Genomic DNA, 15,337 nt, shown 5'->3' with positions numbered 1-15,337 from the left:
TGAACGATGTCAGTGGTGACGAATCGTCACATCCTGCTGGCCCGTGGCAGAGATACTAGGTTGACCACAAGGAAGTCTTTTTCGGTATCTGTCGTTGTTTCTCGGTTATCGCGTCAGAAATTATCATCGGAGATCTGGACAAAGTACTGAGACAGGTCAATATCAAAATGATAAGTTAAGTTACAGAAAATCAGTATCTAACAGGCGCGTAGATGAGACCTTTGTAAGTGTTCCCAACACTTGAGATATAAATTGAAGCTCAGGGCTCAAGTCTCTTTCAATACAATGTGCATTCCTAATACCGTACATTATAAATCCAAAATGAAACTGATATCAAAGCTTTTTACACAACCGACAGAGCTGCGAATAACTGACACCAGTCAATATAATAGCTGAGTTTAACTGATGTTAACAGTATTTCAGTTATATCACGGCGTGTTAGCTTTGAAATAGGGAGACGATCAAATTGACGGAAGTCATTGACGTTTTCAACAGGTTAAGTGTCACAAGATAGAGGATGATGCTCAAAGAAAATAAGGCACTGGAAGATGACCAGCAGATCCTGGCACATCCAAGGGAAGCAACTGTGCACATCGAATTGCAGCTCCTAAACCACGGGGTCATGTGAAGCGAAGGGAATAAAACGGTGCGGCCATAAAATATCTGGGCCGCGACACGTCAGACCACAAGGGGAAGCAACTCTGCAAAGACTCGGGAAGCGTGAGGGGTAATGAGGCATTTGAATGATCGTATGCTACCATGCTGGTTCGGGGTTAAACGAGATGGAACAGCTACGATTTGGAATAAAACCGACTCGAAGCGACTGATAGGGAAGTGGTTGATGCGTTGACCAATATGAACAAAGCCTAGGTTCGATACTATATGGGTTGAAATCCTCGAAAAGTCAATCATTCACGTTTAGCTTGCGTCAGTCTTTCCTGCGACCCATCTGTATCTAGTGATTTGTAATGTATCTATGAAGCGCCACGTTCAAGTAAATAACGTTAACACTGGGATTCCGGGTCTGAATAGGCCTCCAGCATGCAGAGAGTTTATCGATGCTTATGACATCTATCACTGACTTATCTGCTCAAGAGTCGTTTATTTACAGACCACCGCCATAGAGCTGGACTATTGTGTGGCGTTAAACAACAAACAAACAAGTGCAGAGAGTTGAACGATGGAGGTTGGCAAATGTGATCAACACACAAGGTTATATATGACAGTGTCTTAGCATGTGTGTCACATGTGTTCAGCGACTTTATCAAGCGCACATCGGCAACTGACATTAATTAGACCAAACGTTTTTACTTATGACATTTATGAACAGAATAACAGGTATAAAGCCGTATCCATTATTGTTCTGGCGTCAGTGCGGCGTCTGATCAATACAAGATCATCTTCTCGGTGCTATTGGGTGCATGCTTCACCGCCGCAACATGCAAGATGGCCCCTGTTCGCCTGAAGCTCCCACAACACAGTTCTATTCCCATCAGTCTCACTAAAATCATATCTAAGTTCTTACAACCGCTGAACAAGGATCTGAGTGCATCCCATTACGGGTCACGTGAGACATAATGAGACTTTAATGAGATTGGATTATCATCATCGGTGCTCCCCAACCGTCACGTTTTATTGCTGAATATTGCTGAAGCTTATAATCATAGGTATGATTCGGTGATGGGGGCATCCACGCCTCTCTTCGGACGCTCTGGAAACATTAAGCTGACACGCCGTGGTAGAATTGAAATACTGTTCTTACACCAACTCACTCACTCACTACAAAATAGCAAGGATGGATTGTAGTTCTGTGTACGTTCTGAATAGTGCATTTTACGAAGATTTTTATGACTATCATCGGTTGGGGATAGTCTTTTCGAAGGTAAGCGAAACGGGCGAGTGGTGAAGTATAAAGTGCGAGTCTTTTTGCAGGCTACGTAGAGGAGCGAGTGTTGACGAATGGGGGGCGAGTCTTTGCAGGCTGCGTAGAGGAGCGAGTGTTGATGAATGGAGGCCGTCTTCTTGCAGGCTACGTAAAAGGACGATGTGTTGACGAATGGAGGCCGAGTCTTCTTGCAGGCTACGTAAAAGGACGAGTGTTGACGAATGGAGGGCGTGTCTTCTTGCAGGCTACGTAAAGGGACGAGTGTTGACGAATGGAGGGCGAGTCTCTTGCAGGCTACGTAAAGGGACGAGTGTTGACGAATGGAGGGCGGGTCTTCTTGCAGGCTACGTAAAGGAGCGAGTGTTGACGAATGGAGGGCGAGTCTTCTTGCAGGTTACGTAAAGGGACGAGTGTTGACGAATGGAGGGCGAGTCTTCTTGCAGGCTGCGTAGAGGAGCGAGTGTTGACGAATGGAGGGCGAGTCTTCTTGCAGGCTACGTAAAGGAGCGAGTGTTGACGAATGGAGGGCGAGTCTTCTTGCAGGCTACGTAGAGGAGCGAGTGTTGACGAATGGAGGCAGAGTCTTCTTGCAGGCTCGTAAAGGGACGGGTGTTGACGAATGGAGGGCGAGTCGTCTTGCAGGCTCCTTAAAGGAGCGAATATTGACGAATGGAGGCCAAGTCTTCTTGCAGGCTCGTACAGGGACGGGTGTTGACGAATGGAGGGCGAGTCGTCTTGCAGGATACTTAAAGGAGCGAATATTGTCGAATGGAGGCCGAGTCTTCTTGCAGGCTCGTAAAGGGACGGGTGTTGACGAATGGAGGGCGAGTCTTCTTGCAGGCCACGTAAAGGAGCGAGTGTTGACGAATGGAGGGCGAGTCTTCTTGCAGGCTACGTAAAGGGACGAGTGTTGACGAATGGAGGGCGATTCTTCTTGCAGGCTACGTAAAGGAGCGAGTGTTGATGAATGGAGCCGAGTCTTCTTGCAGGTTACGTAAAGGGACGAGTGTTGACGAATGGAGGGCGAGTCTTCTTGCAGGCTACGTAAAGGGACGAGTGTTGACGGATGGAGGGCGAGTCCTCTTACAGGCTACGTAAAGGTGCGAGTGTTGACGAATGGAGGGTAAGTCTTCTTGCAGGCTACGTAAAGGAGCGAGTGTTGATGAATGGAGGGCGAGTCGTCTTGCAGGCTACGTAAAGGTGCGAGTGTTGACGATTGGAGGGCAAGTCTTCTTGCAGGCTACGTAAAGGAGCGAGTGTTGACGAATGGAGGGCGAGTCTTCTTGCTGGCTCGTAAAAGGACGAGTGTTGACGAATGGAGGGCGAGTCTTCTTACAGGCTACGTAAAGGTGCGATTGTTGACGAATGGAGGGCGAGTCTTCTTGCAGACTACGTAGAGGAGCGAGTGTTGACGAATGGAGGCCAAGTCTTCTTGCAGGCTACGTAAAGGGACGAGTGTTGACGTATGGAGGGCGAATCTTCTTGCAGGCTGCGTAGAGGAGCGAGTGTTATCGAATGGAGGGCGAGTCTTCTTGCAGGCTACGTAGAGGAGCGAGTGTTGGCGAATGGAGGGCGAGTCTTCTTGCAGGCTACGTAAAGGAGCGAGTGTTGACGAATGGAGGGCGAGTCTTCTTGCAGGCTGCGTAAAGGGGCGAGTGTTGACAAATGGAGGGCGAATCTTCTTGCAGGCTGCGTAGAGGAGCGAGTGTTGACGAATGGAGGGCGAGCCTTCTTGCAGGCTACGTAGAGGAGCGAGTGTTGACGAATGGAGGCAGAGTCTTCTTGCAGGCTCGTAAAGGGACGGGTGTTGACGAATGGAGGGCGAGTCGTCTTGCAGGCTCCTTAAAGGAGCGAATATTGACGAATGGAGGCCAAGTCTTCTTGCAGGCTCGTACAGGGACGGGTGTTGACGAATGGAGGGCGAGTCGTCTTGCAGGATACTTAAAGGAGCGAATATTGTCGAATGGAGGCCGAGTCTTCTTGCAGGCTCGTAAAGGGACGGGTGTTGACGAATGGAGGGCGAGTCTTCTTGCAGGCCACGCAAAGGAGCGAGTGTTGACGAATGGAGGGCGAGTCTTCTTGCAGGCTACGTAAAGGGACGAGTGTTGACGAATGGAGGGCGATTCTTCTTGCAGGCTACGTAAAGGAGCGAGTGTTGATGAATGGAGCCGAGTCTTCTTGCAGGCTACGTAAAGGGACGAGTGTTGACGAATGGAGGGCGAGTCTTCTTGCAGGCTACGTAAAGGGACGAGTGTTGACGGATGGAGGGCGAGTCCTCTTACAGGCTACGTAAAGGTGCGAGTGTTGACGAATGGAGGGTAAGTCTTCTTGCAGGCTACGTAAAGGAGCGAGTGTTGATGAATGGAGGGCGAGTCGTCTTGCAGGCTACGTAAAGGTGCGAGTGTTGACGATTGGAGGGCAAGTCTTCTTGCAGGCTACGTAAAGGAGCGAGTGTTGACGAATGGAGGGCGAGTCTTCTTGCTGGCTCGTAAAAGGACGAGTGTTGACGAATGGAGGGCGAATCTTCTTACAGGCTACGTAAAGGTGCGATTGTTGACGAATGGAGGGCGAGTCTTCTTGCAGACTACGTAGAGGAGCGAGTGTTGACGAATGGAGGCCAAGTCTTCTTGCAGGCTACGTAAAGGGACGAGTGTTGACGTATGGAGGGCGAATCTTCTTGCAGGCTGCGTAGAGGAGCGAGTGTTATCGAATGGAGGGCGAGTCTTCTTGCAGGCTACGTAGAGGAGCGAGTGTTGGCGAATGGAGGGCGAGTCTTCTTGCAGGCTACGTAAAGGAGCGAGTGTTGACGAATGGAGGGCGAGTCTTCTTGCAGGCTGCGTAAAGGGGCGAGTGTTGACAAATGGAGGGCGAATCTTCTTGCAGGCTGCGTAGAGGAGCGAGTGTTGACGAATGGAGGGCGAGCCTTCTTGCAGGCTACGTAAAGGAGCGAGTGTTGACGAATGGAGGGCGAATCTTCTTGCAGGCTACGTAGTGGAGCGAGTGTTGACGAATGGAGGGCGAGTCTTCTTGCAGGCTACGTAAAGGAGCGAGTGTTGACAAATGGAGGGCGAGTCTTCTTGCAGGCTGAGTAAAGGTGTGTCTAGGGTCCTTGCTTGGTTACGGAGGTGAGGAGGGTGACGAGTGACTGTCCTGTTGCCAGGTTACGAATGGAGGGCGTACGGGGAGACGCGAGTAGTAACCTCTTCATAAATACAAATGTTAAGTTATTAATCTCTCCACCTGGTTTAAAGATCGGGGAGTTGTGTTCAGGGTCGACGCAGTGTCGGGAGGTACCGTCATTTGGTGTGGAGTTATCATCTGATGCATATAACAATAAACCATAAACGGAAACGTGTAGGTTTTGTCTACAGAACGCTCTATTACACAAATACCCCAATGTCCCACTTTGTTACATATATAGCATATTACTATTAACCCAGATAGTCAGCAATCTACTTCTAAATAAATTGGTGACTCATTCGCATTTGGTTGACTAACCGAGCGTTTATGTTTCGTTCGTTTCCAGAAGCCTACAAATATAGGTGAACTGCTGTTTCCTGATTGGCTTATAGACAGACAATAGTTTATTTGTGTCTCACCTCTGTACATACATAAAACAGCTTTGTACAACTTGACAAAGAATGTAAAGAACCATTCAATGGAAATTATCATAAATTTATACATAAATGCTATAAAGATGATATAGTAAAACGTTATCCATATAAAAGATGCTTTCTACGATTAAGAATTAAAAAGCAGACTTTGGCAAGTATAAAACACGAACTGAATTCACTGAAAATTAAACAAAGTTTGTCGATATAAGGTATATCTAAAAAATTATAAGATTTAGCAATACATTCATTTAAAAGAGTTGCCCTCATATCGTCGTATAATACGCAGTGAAACAAAACATGGACCTCGTCTTCTACGCTGTCATAACAGTGAAAACATTTTCTATTATGGACAGGTACACCTTCGTACCCATCGGTTTCCACTCGAATAGGAGCCAATGCAACACCTAAACTTGGCTAGTGCCGATCTATAGTTTCTGGGCATCTTATTTGAAACATAGTATTCTGTCCCATATACTTGTTTGTAACATCGATACAGTCTCAATTTATTAAGCACATTTCGACCCTCTTCCTTTCTTAACATATCACTCCAACGGGTAATATATTCATACACCATTGTTCCACCTGTGTACAAACAGAAAACTTATCGATAAAACCTGTTGCATTAAACAAGTGTCCTAAATCCATATTACTTAACTTCTTTCTTACCCAACCATTCCATTTTTTACCAATATGAACAGCGTATCCATCATCCCAGTTAAACACGTTTGTTTAACCTACTAGGCATATTCTTAAGGCGACACCATTGTCTTGCTACACTTTTCCACTGTCTAACAACAGGCGGTATCCATCCCATGTCCCCATTTATAGCGACGTTAGGGGCGTTAGGATACGTCATAATTACCCCAGATAGCCACCCCGTAGTCAAGAACTGACCACACCACACTATCACAAAATTTGAAATAGGTTTGGAAATGCATACCGCTATTGTCTTAATATAACTTTGGAAATCACCAGGCGCCGTATAAGCAGATTTCGTTGCTGAACGTTCCATTGCAGTAAAATCTAAGTGGTCTGTAAACAGTAGACCAAGATAATTATACTTAGCAGCAATGTCTAAAATCCTATTTCCGACATTAAAAACATGCTTCGTCTGGATGACAGACGGGTTTCTAAAATGGACAGTTTTAGACTTTTCCTTATTGATCTCTATCTTATTTGAGCAACACCATGTATATAAATCATCTAACAGTAAACTGAGATCAGCTTCATTCTCAGCTAGCAACGCTAAATCATCCGCATATGCTAATGCTGCAATATTAAAATTATAGTGTATAGCCACCTTGTGCCGTGGTCTGCGTCCAAACCGACCGCCACGTCTCATGCCATTTTTTATGTACCACTATGAACTCAGCTCCTGAAAATCTTTGTACCGTCAACCTGAACTCCACCCTCTCGCTCCCACTCCGACATTGGTTATGACAGATACGATGTATAGGGTGTCTGGTAAACAACGTGATGACGTAACAGATACATGTAGTCGATCGCTGGTTGGATCAGGGACTAACACCGATTATACTGGCCTAGTGTAGATTTAGTGCTTGATTATCATCACTATGGTGGCCGAGAGGGGATACCGCTTCCTCGCCCTCACTTCGCCACGAGAAAGCGATAAACAGATAGCGCGAGGCGAGAAAGCGACAACCGTCTTCCCGAGGCAAGGGAGTTAACTGACTATAAAAGTCCAGTTTCCACCCTTGCCGAACTTGACTTGAATTTCTGGGCTCGATCGTAGCGCCACTAGTGGTTATTACGAGTTATGTTAGTTCTATGTCATTCTATATATGCTGTATGCCGTGTTATCGCTTTCTCGTCACGTGGTACAGCTTCTCGGGGAATCGCTTTCCCGTCTCCCGTTATCGCTATATCGCGGCCGTAACTGAAGGCGAAAATGCGATGTCCCCTCTGGGCCACCATACATCACGCCACTTTGAACAATATTTCATTTATGTCACGACATTACAGCTTATTGTATGAAAAATGCCAAACGTGCATGTCGGGTAATCTATTATAAGTGTTCGATCATCACGCCGAAGACCGGAAATGTTCGAATCCAATTTCTAATATCACTGTCGTGATGTTGCTGGAAAATCGGCGTGAAACCATTGATTAACATAACTCCACATATGAAAAAGACCCGTGACAAGTCCGGTTAGAATTGGTCTTCAGCAACCCATGCTTGTCGTAAGAGGCGACTAACGGGATCGGGTGGTCAGGCTCCCTAACTTGGTTGATGCATGTCTGATCAAAAACAAACAATCAAGTTAACAGTGTTGTGTGTACAAACACCTACATATGGAATCCTAGAAGAAACTTTGTCGCCCTTACAAAAGCAACCTATATGTATATTCATTATTAAACAAGAGCGCCACAACGCGACATTAGGGCCAATTGGTCGCGATATGAAATTATTTAGTAATTGCGCTCATCTTGAAGTTAACAGAATAAATGCAGAGTATGGCAAGCTGTACAAGCGATGATATCCGTGCGACACATTGCTCGATAGATCGGTCGTCTGCTGCAAACAGGGGAGGTTACTCTAAGTCAACATCGTTTCTGTGGGAATCCCTGTAACACAAGGATGAAATACCGATGACTGATGTCGCCCGTTTGCTTGTAATATAACCACCGTCTCACAACTGATTCCAAGAACACTTGTGGCATCGATCGAAACCCGGCAGTGATTCCACATAGCAGAGAAGCGACCCATCATAAGCTGAGTGAACTACTTTATGTTTGGGCCGAATCCTTAAAACATTAAGACAAGGTTATTCTCTTGCATTACGTCATAACCAACTGAGATACCATGACGCAGTTTAACATGAATACAACAATCAGACACAGTATACTCCGAGCCGACAAGTCCTTGTTTTTGTCCCTTCATGCGAGCGCCAGTCAGGGTAAAAACAAGTACCATCGTTTAACGATTTTTGGTATGACGCGACCGGGAATCGAACACCGGACCTTCTGCTCTATTCACTAGACCACGGAGGGGATGTTGTCTGAACCAGGTTATGTGACATTCGTGTTATACATCTGCTGTTGCTGATTACGTGTGTACTTAACTCTGTCTTTCTACTTCATTAAAGGGGCGGTCGGGTAGCCTAGTGGTTAAAGCGTTCGCTCGTCACGCCGAAGACCCGGGTTTGATTCCCGACATGGGTACAATGTGTGAAGCCAATTTCTGGTGTTCCCCGCCGTGATATTGCTGGAATATTGCTAAAAGCGGCGTAAAACCACACTCACTCACTTACTAATCCAGCGTATTTTATGTACAAGTATACTCACCGCCAAAATAAACGCGAACCATAGGAACAAACAGAAAAGTATGTACATTAAGAAGAGATGTTTCCATCAGCCGAGTGCGACCACAGAGTCTATATTCTTATCATGATGTGCTGCACGTGATTTCCAAACTTTACATGCTAATCCTGCGAGAGACAAATGGTGCATCTCTGTTTGTCTCTGTGTTGTTCAACTCCGCAATATTCCAGCAATGTAATAGCGGTCTGTAAATAATCGAGACTGGACCAGACAATCCAGTGATTGACATCATGAGCATCGATCCACGCAATTGGGATACGATGACATGCATCCAACAAGTCAGTGAGTCTGAACACGCGATCCTATTAGTCACCTCTTACGACCAGCACATCCGCCTTTCACGGCAAGCATGGGTTGCTGAAGACCGATTCTACCCCGGCCCACACAACATGACAGAATGTTCGTTTCTGCATCGGCCAATCTAATATCTCTTGAATATGAATAATTCATATATTAACCAACATGTATGATATTCGCGTTTCTTTTGTCGGTGAGTATATTATATTAACAATAATACACTGGATAATCAAGGCTGCTCTAAAGGGGGTGGATATATTCATAAAGATGGTAGTCGGCTACGTTTTAACTATCAATGGTGGCTATATATCATAATCTACTTTGGCCCCGACAAACATGTGGTTGACAGCATAAACGTCCCACACCATCGGGGTTCGATGAAACAAAATAACGAATTGTAATAATGTTCATGAGGTACTAGGTTACTTTTCTGTCCCGGAAAACCCACCGTGTGGCGGGCTTGGGATAAAGAAAGGGTCTATCCTGCCCCAGAAAACCCAGTGTGTGACGGGCTTGGGATAAAGAAGGGGTCTAACCTTCCCCCAGAAAACCCAGTGTGTGACGGGCTTGGGATAAAGAAGGGGTCTATCCTGCCCCAGAAAACCCAGTGTGTGACGGGCTTGGGATAAAGAAGGGGTCTATCCTGCCCCAGAAAACCCAGTGTGTGACGGGCTTGGGATAAAGAAGGGGTCTATCCTGCCCCAGAAAACCCAGTGTGTGACGGGCTTGGGATAAAGAAGGGGTCTATCCTGCCCCAGAAAACCCAGTGTGTGACGGGCTTGGGATAAAGGGGTATATTCTAAATTGGGATCCCAGCAAGAAAAAGACAATGAGTATGACTCCTTCTTGATCCTTCTTGATCTATTCAGATAGTATTTCCGTATTTTTTTCCCGTTAACCATTAACCGTTCCTTCGACTGAATAATCAATAGTCAAAGGTATCCTCAATCTCCATCAAACATGCATATCCTGACGATATGCACTATCTATTACCCCCTTAAAGCAGTCTGACATCCAGGCAATAAAAAGACAAATGAAGATATTTATTCAACTCTGACATAAATGCACATACATGTTGCCCTTTTCTTTAAAGAAGACGTGAAAGAGGCATACAACCATAAGTCTGTCTCATTCCATCAAGCAGAGCACGAGTGATGCTTCTAGCAGATGCACAGCAGTAAACACAGCAGATGAAGCAACGACTAACTGTAAGGAAATCACCCAAGCTGCACGTTTGGTGAGCCTCTTCCTTTCAATGCTGGCACACGCCCAAAGTAATGCACTTGTGTCTGATCCGCGCCTATCCCCGCCATGAAGGAAGAGAGCGGCAGAAAGCGAATCCGGTGAAAGTTATCTCATCTTCGCCCAGCTTGACCCGCTGCCGTGTGCCACAGTCTCCGCCGGCCGTGCATCAGGTCCAGCTTTCCCCCCTTCGAACCTGATATCAATCGAGGCGTTCTTAGTTACCTCTGCCGATCGTCTGCTCCAGAGGGACGTCTGCTCCACCCCTCCCAGAACTTGTCGTCTGCTACACAGAACGTGCATACGTGCTCTTTTCTATAATCCTTTGATATTACCAGAGATGCGAGGTTATTTCGAGACGATGTAAGGAACCTTTCGATGCACGTTTGTTACACATGCTGTTTATTGGAGTATTGGAACACAACCACAGCAGACAAAAGCAGTTCCATCCGAACCGCGGTACCGCGAGGAGCGAGTGAGGAGGGGTGAGGGGGGCTCGCTATTTCAAAATGGCGGATGTTGAAAGTGAAGCAGACGATAAGTTTGCAAATGTGGATGTGGATAGTATCCTGTCCCGTGTTGGCCGTCGACCTCTAACTTTTGACAAGACCAGGTCTCTTTACAAAGGTATGTTGCGAGCTTATTTGCACCACTCAACTCGTATATGTACATACGTTTGTCTACAATGTCCCATCTGTCAAACTTACCTCGGCGGAAGCCACATTGCCCTTGTAGCTCGCTAATGGCCTTTTAAGTCGAGAGAAAGTTTCACGTAACTTTTTATAACTTTTCTATTTTTGTTGATCATGTAAACTACACGTTTTGTTTGTTTGATTGGTATCCACTGGAATTTGTGAACATTTAGAACACCCTAATGACAGATGATTTAGCTCAGTGGTGTATGGTGTGTGTCAATATATGATAGATGCTCACGAGAGTATAAACATGCAAATACCAGATGGCCGGTGTTGGTATCCTGGTATGCGTTGAGTGGGCCTCAGGCTAATTAGTTCTGTATGGCTAACATGAATCGCCTAACCTCTCCATCCAATGACCCCCACCACAGTTAGGAATGCAAACATCAGAGACCTCGTTTTTATGGTGTCTGCATACACTGATAGATGAAAACATTTTATCGATAAACATGTGTTTTGCATGGACATGCATCCTAACTATTGAAAGATTTTTCTTTGATTTGACAAAATATGGATGTTTATATAGGGTTATATCTACACGTATATATACAATGTATATGTCTGAGTACATGGTATTTCATGTGTTCGTCTATCAATAGATATACGTATTTCGGTCTTTTCTTTCTACTTGTCTATCTTTTCATTTTTTAAGTGATATTTTTATGTTTATGTAAAATTGTATACCGCGTATCATTTCATAAATTAATGTTCATGTGTTTGTGTTTCATCTTATCTCTCCACTTTGTACATACTGTCCACCACATATCCCAGACCTAGACTAACATCTAGTCTCTGAAATGAACACATCTTACATAAAAAAAACAGTTATCTTAATAAAAATATAATAAAAAGGAGCCCAGTGACTCTCTCCATTTTCAGATACTGCAGTGATCTAGACTTGCCAAACATTATAGACTTGCATGGGCTGTATTTGATATATATTTGTATCAGGGTCTGTAAGACAGACTAATCCCAGACCTTTTGTACAATTATGTTTTATACTGGTGGTTGCTATGATAAAGCTCTGAATACTAAGCTGTACAGGACAGTTCGTCAGATACCGTGCAGGCATGACATGTATTTTGTAGATCTTACTTATAGCATGTCGATTCCCTTTTCAACCGCAGGCATTAAGAATCATTATCGTTCTCCGTGCTGCGGATACAGAGGGCATTGTCTGTCAGATATCTATACAGCTAAGAGCGCATGGATAACTGCGCGTACCAACAACAGAACCAGTTATGTTGAGGAAACAGTTTCCAGAGACACTCTTGTTGTGATTCTGAAATAGGATATACAACAGGAACGTAACAGTTGGGCGTGGTCGCGCGTTAACCCTTCACATTTGTGTATATCCCGGTGTGAAACTGTTACGGTGTGTCTACATGAATCAGTGGTTTTATAGACCAGACCGCCTCCGTGTTCTTGTGGGTAGAGTGTCTGCCAGGACACACACACACACACACACACACACACACACACACACACACACACACACACACACACACACACACACACACTGCAGCATAACTACAATAATCTTGAACGCGTTAACACAGTGTGACTGAGATGTACTCAGATAGTGTTCAATATTGCCGACACTCATTCCGGAAATTACAAACCACGACCCCCGAACCCCGAACCCCGAACCCCGACCAGGGCCAAGTTGATAGGATACATTTGTAGGTGTATTAGGTTATCAAGTTTTGTATTAAGATATATACGATATTAAACGTCGCGTTCAAGATTATTTCACTCATACAGTGACGTACATGTACGTTGGTGGCTGCTTGTCCGGTGCTTGTCCGGTCTTACGCTACTTTTGTAGCGCTATCCCACTGAGATACCATGCCGCAGTTTAACATGTATATCTTTTAATACATATATACACAGACGCCGCGAAGATCCGGGTTAGAATAGGTCTTCAGCAACCCATGCTTGTCGTTAGAGGTGGCTAACGGGATCGGGTGGTCAGGCTCGCGGACTTTGTCAATGCACGTCAACGTATCCCGACTCAGTAGATCGATGCTCATGGGCTCAGTCACTGTAATGTCCGGTCAAGATTCGATTATTTACAGACCGCCGCCATATAACTGAAATATTGCTGACCAAGGCGTTAAACAACAGACAAACACACATGTCTAAATATACCTTTATTGATATTCATTCAGCAGTGATATATATAGGGTTAGGGTTGGGGTTGGGGATGGAGGTGTGGTGGAGTGAAATAACTTTTACAAGAATATATACGGGGAAAATAGGCTTCGCCAAAGGGTAACCCATATGATCCTAGGAGACTGTATGTTGGTGAAGCTGCCCCGAAATTATTCCTTGGCAGTACCATACTCATGTAAGTGGCTTGGACGTAGGTTCGAATCACATATTAGGGCCCGAATATAATGCTTGGTCTCCAAAATGGTAAACATGTACGACCAGCTCCACTTTGGTATTTGCAGCAAACATAAAGCTGACAGGCTTGATATAACTGGAACATTGTTCAAAGGCGCTTCACCAAATCCACTCACCTCTATCGCAGTAAATATGGATATTTTCCTCCATTTCAGTAATGACATATATATCATAGATGAAACGAACTAGCCTCTCACAAGTCCGATGGAACAGTTTTTATAAGAATTGTAATCAGAATAAGGCATCAGCTGTTCAACCATCCAGCTGAATCTGTCTGGGTGACAGATTCTGTCTCCAGGACCAGTAGACACTAGCGGACATACAGGAGAAATCTAATTCCTCGCTGCTGAATCAATACGACCCGAGACGGGACAGAGAAATATAGGGAGAGGGGGTTGTAAGCATGGGGTAGAATTTATGCAATCTGCACGTATACATCCCTTAAATGTAATTTGCCAAATTATTGGCCCTTGTTTGTAAATGGGACTGATTTCTTCCGTCTGGATTACAACTGTTATTATATAAGTAGACAAAGGACCGCTGTGACCCAGTCTGTGATCTGTCTACTGAATATTCGTATTGGTTAAATAAATATTATTCTCCGATAGCATCAGACGTGTGCTGCCAGGCTTAATCAACAGACAGTCGTTATGATATAAAGCATCCAAGATCCATGTATTGTTAGCATTGCTCATGATGTAAGATGGGATCATTATGATTGTTGCTATAACTGAACATTATACTTGCAGTAACCACAGCTACGATTACGTTTGTGTGTGTTTCGGGATCATAATTGGTGTATTTATATCAATATCGCTGACCAATATCATACATCAGGGAGATATCCACTGTCAGTTTTTTCCTTTATTTTACACTCAATATTTGTTCTCTTCCCGTTTTGTTTTTACCCTGAATTATTTCTGAATAATTTACTTGCCTTTGCATGTGTGTGTGATGGGTGCCACCTTACGGACAGTATACGCTCATCCTTTCGCGAACACCTAGTGTCATCCCTAATTGACAGTGTTCGTTTATATGATCATGGGACTAGTTTTGTCGCTTATATATCGGAACCGACGCCCGATATTTGACACTGTCAGTTTGGATATATAAAAAACTCACACTCTCGTTGTCGGGAACAAGGCATCTGCGCATAATTGTTGAATTTCGCTAATAAACACCAGGCCCACTTGCACAAAGCGATCTTTGTGCTACGACAATTGTAAGCCTATGTTAAAGTATAGAGTTACGATCATCTTAGCGCTAAGATCGCTTTGTGCAAGTGGGCCCTGGGGCCTGTTCCACAAAGCGATGTTAGTGCTATGATTGTCGTAAGCCTATGTTAAAGTATGGGAGCTACGATCATCTTAGCGCTAAGACCGCTTTGTGCAAGTGGGCCCTGGTGCCTTCACTATCTGATAGTGATTTATTAAATAAATACATGTTCATGTTCATAGTGGGAATAGTGCAGTTGACTTATTGCACTATTGCAGTTGCGATATTTGTTATTATTGAAATGGTGTCTCTCGCTTTTATTTACACACTGCCCTACGAGCAGAAACATAAAACACCGTGACGTCAAATGTTGACTTGTGTCTCCGCAGGCCGAAACAACTTTGAAGTATTTGCTTTAGAACTAACCCACCGGTGAAACTACGCTCGTGGCCTCAAGGAATGTGCGTTCGCCTGGCACATACGTGGTTCGATTCCCAACAAAACATGTATTACGAGCGACCCGCAAAGGTGTAGACGTCATGAGGTAAATCTATAGCTACACAGATCGGACCAGTACTCGTGGTCTGTACGCGAACACATGGCGACATCACAAATTTTCAGTGATCCATTTAAATAGT

The 15,337-nt window shown here is 44.8% G+C and overlaps 1 protein-coding gene across 1 annotated transcript in view; it reads left to right on the top strand.

Moving 5' to 3' along the window:
* The first annotated feature begins 10,317 nt into the window (after positions 1 to 10,317).
* The window catches only part of LOC124149707, a 94,938-nt gene continuing 89,918 nt past the window's right edge, over positions 10,318 to 15,337 (top strand). Inside the window, exon 1 of the mRNA XM_046521450.2 lies at positions 10,318 to 11,007. Coding sequence (XP_046377406.1) covers positions 10,890 to 11,007 — 118 coding nt within the window. The 5' untranslated portion in view covers positions 10,318 to 10,889. The remainder of the gene's footprint in view (positions 11,008 to 15,337) is intronic.

This window comes from Haliotis rufescens, unplaced genomic scaffold, assembly GCF_023055435.1.
Source record: "Haliotis rufescens isolate VD_foot unplaced genomic scaffold, xgHalRufe1.0.p SCAF_1, whole genome shotgun sequence".
NCBI lineage: Eukaryota > Metazoa > Mollusca > Gastropoda > Lepetellida > Haliotidae > Haliotis > Haliotis rufescens.
This window is presented reverse-complemented; position numbering and strand designations above follow the sequence as displayed.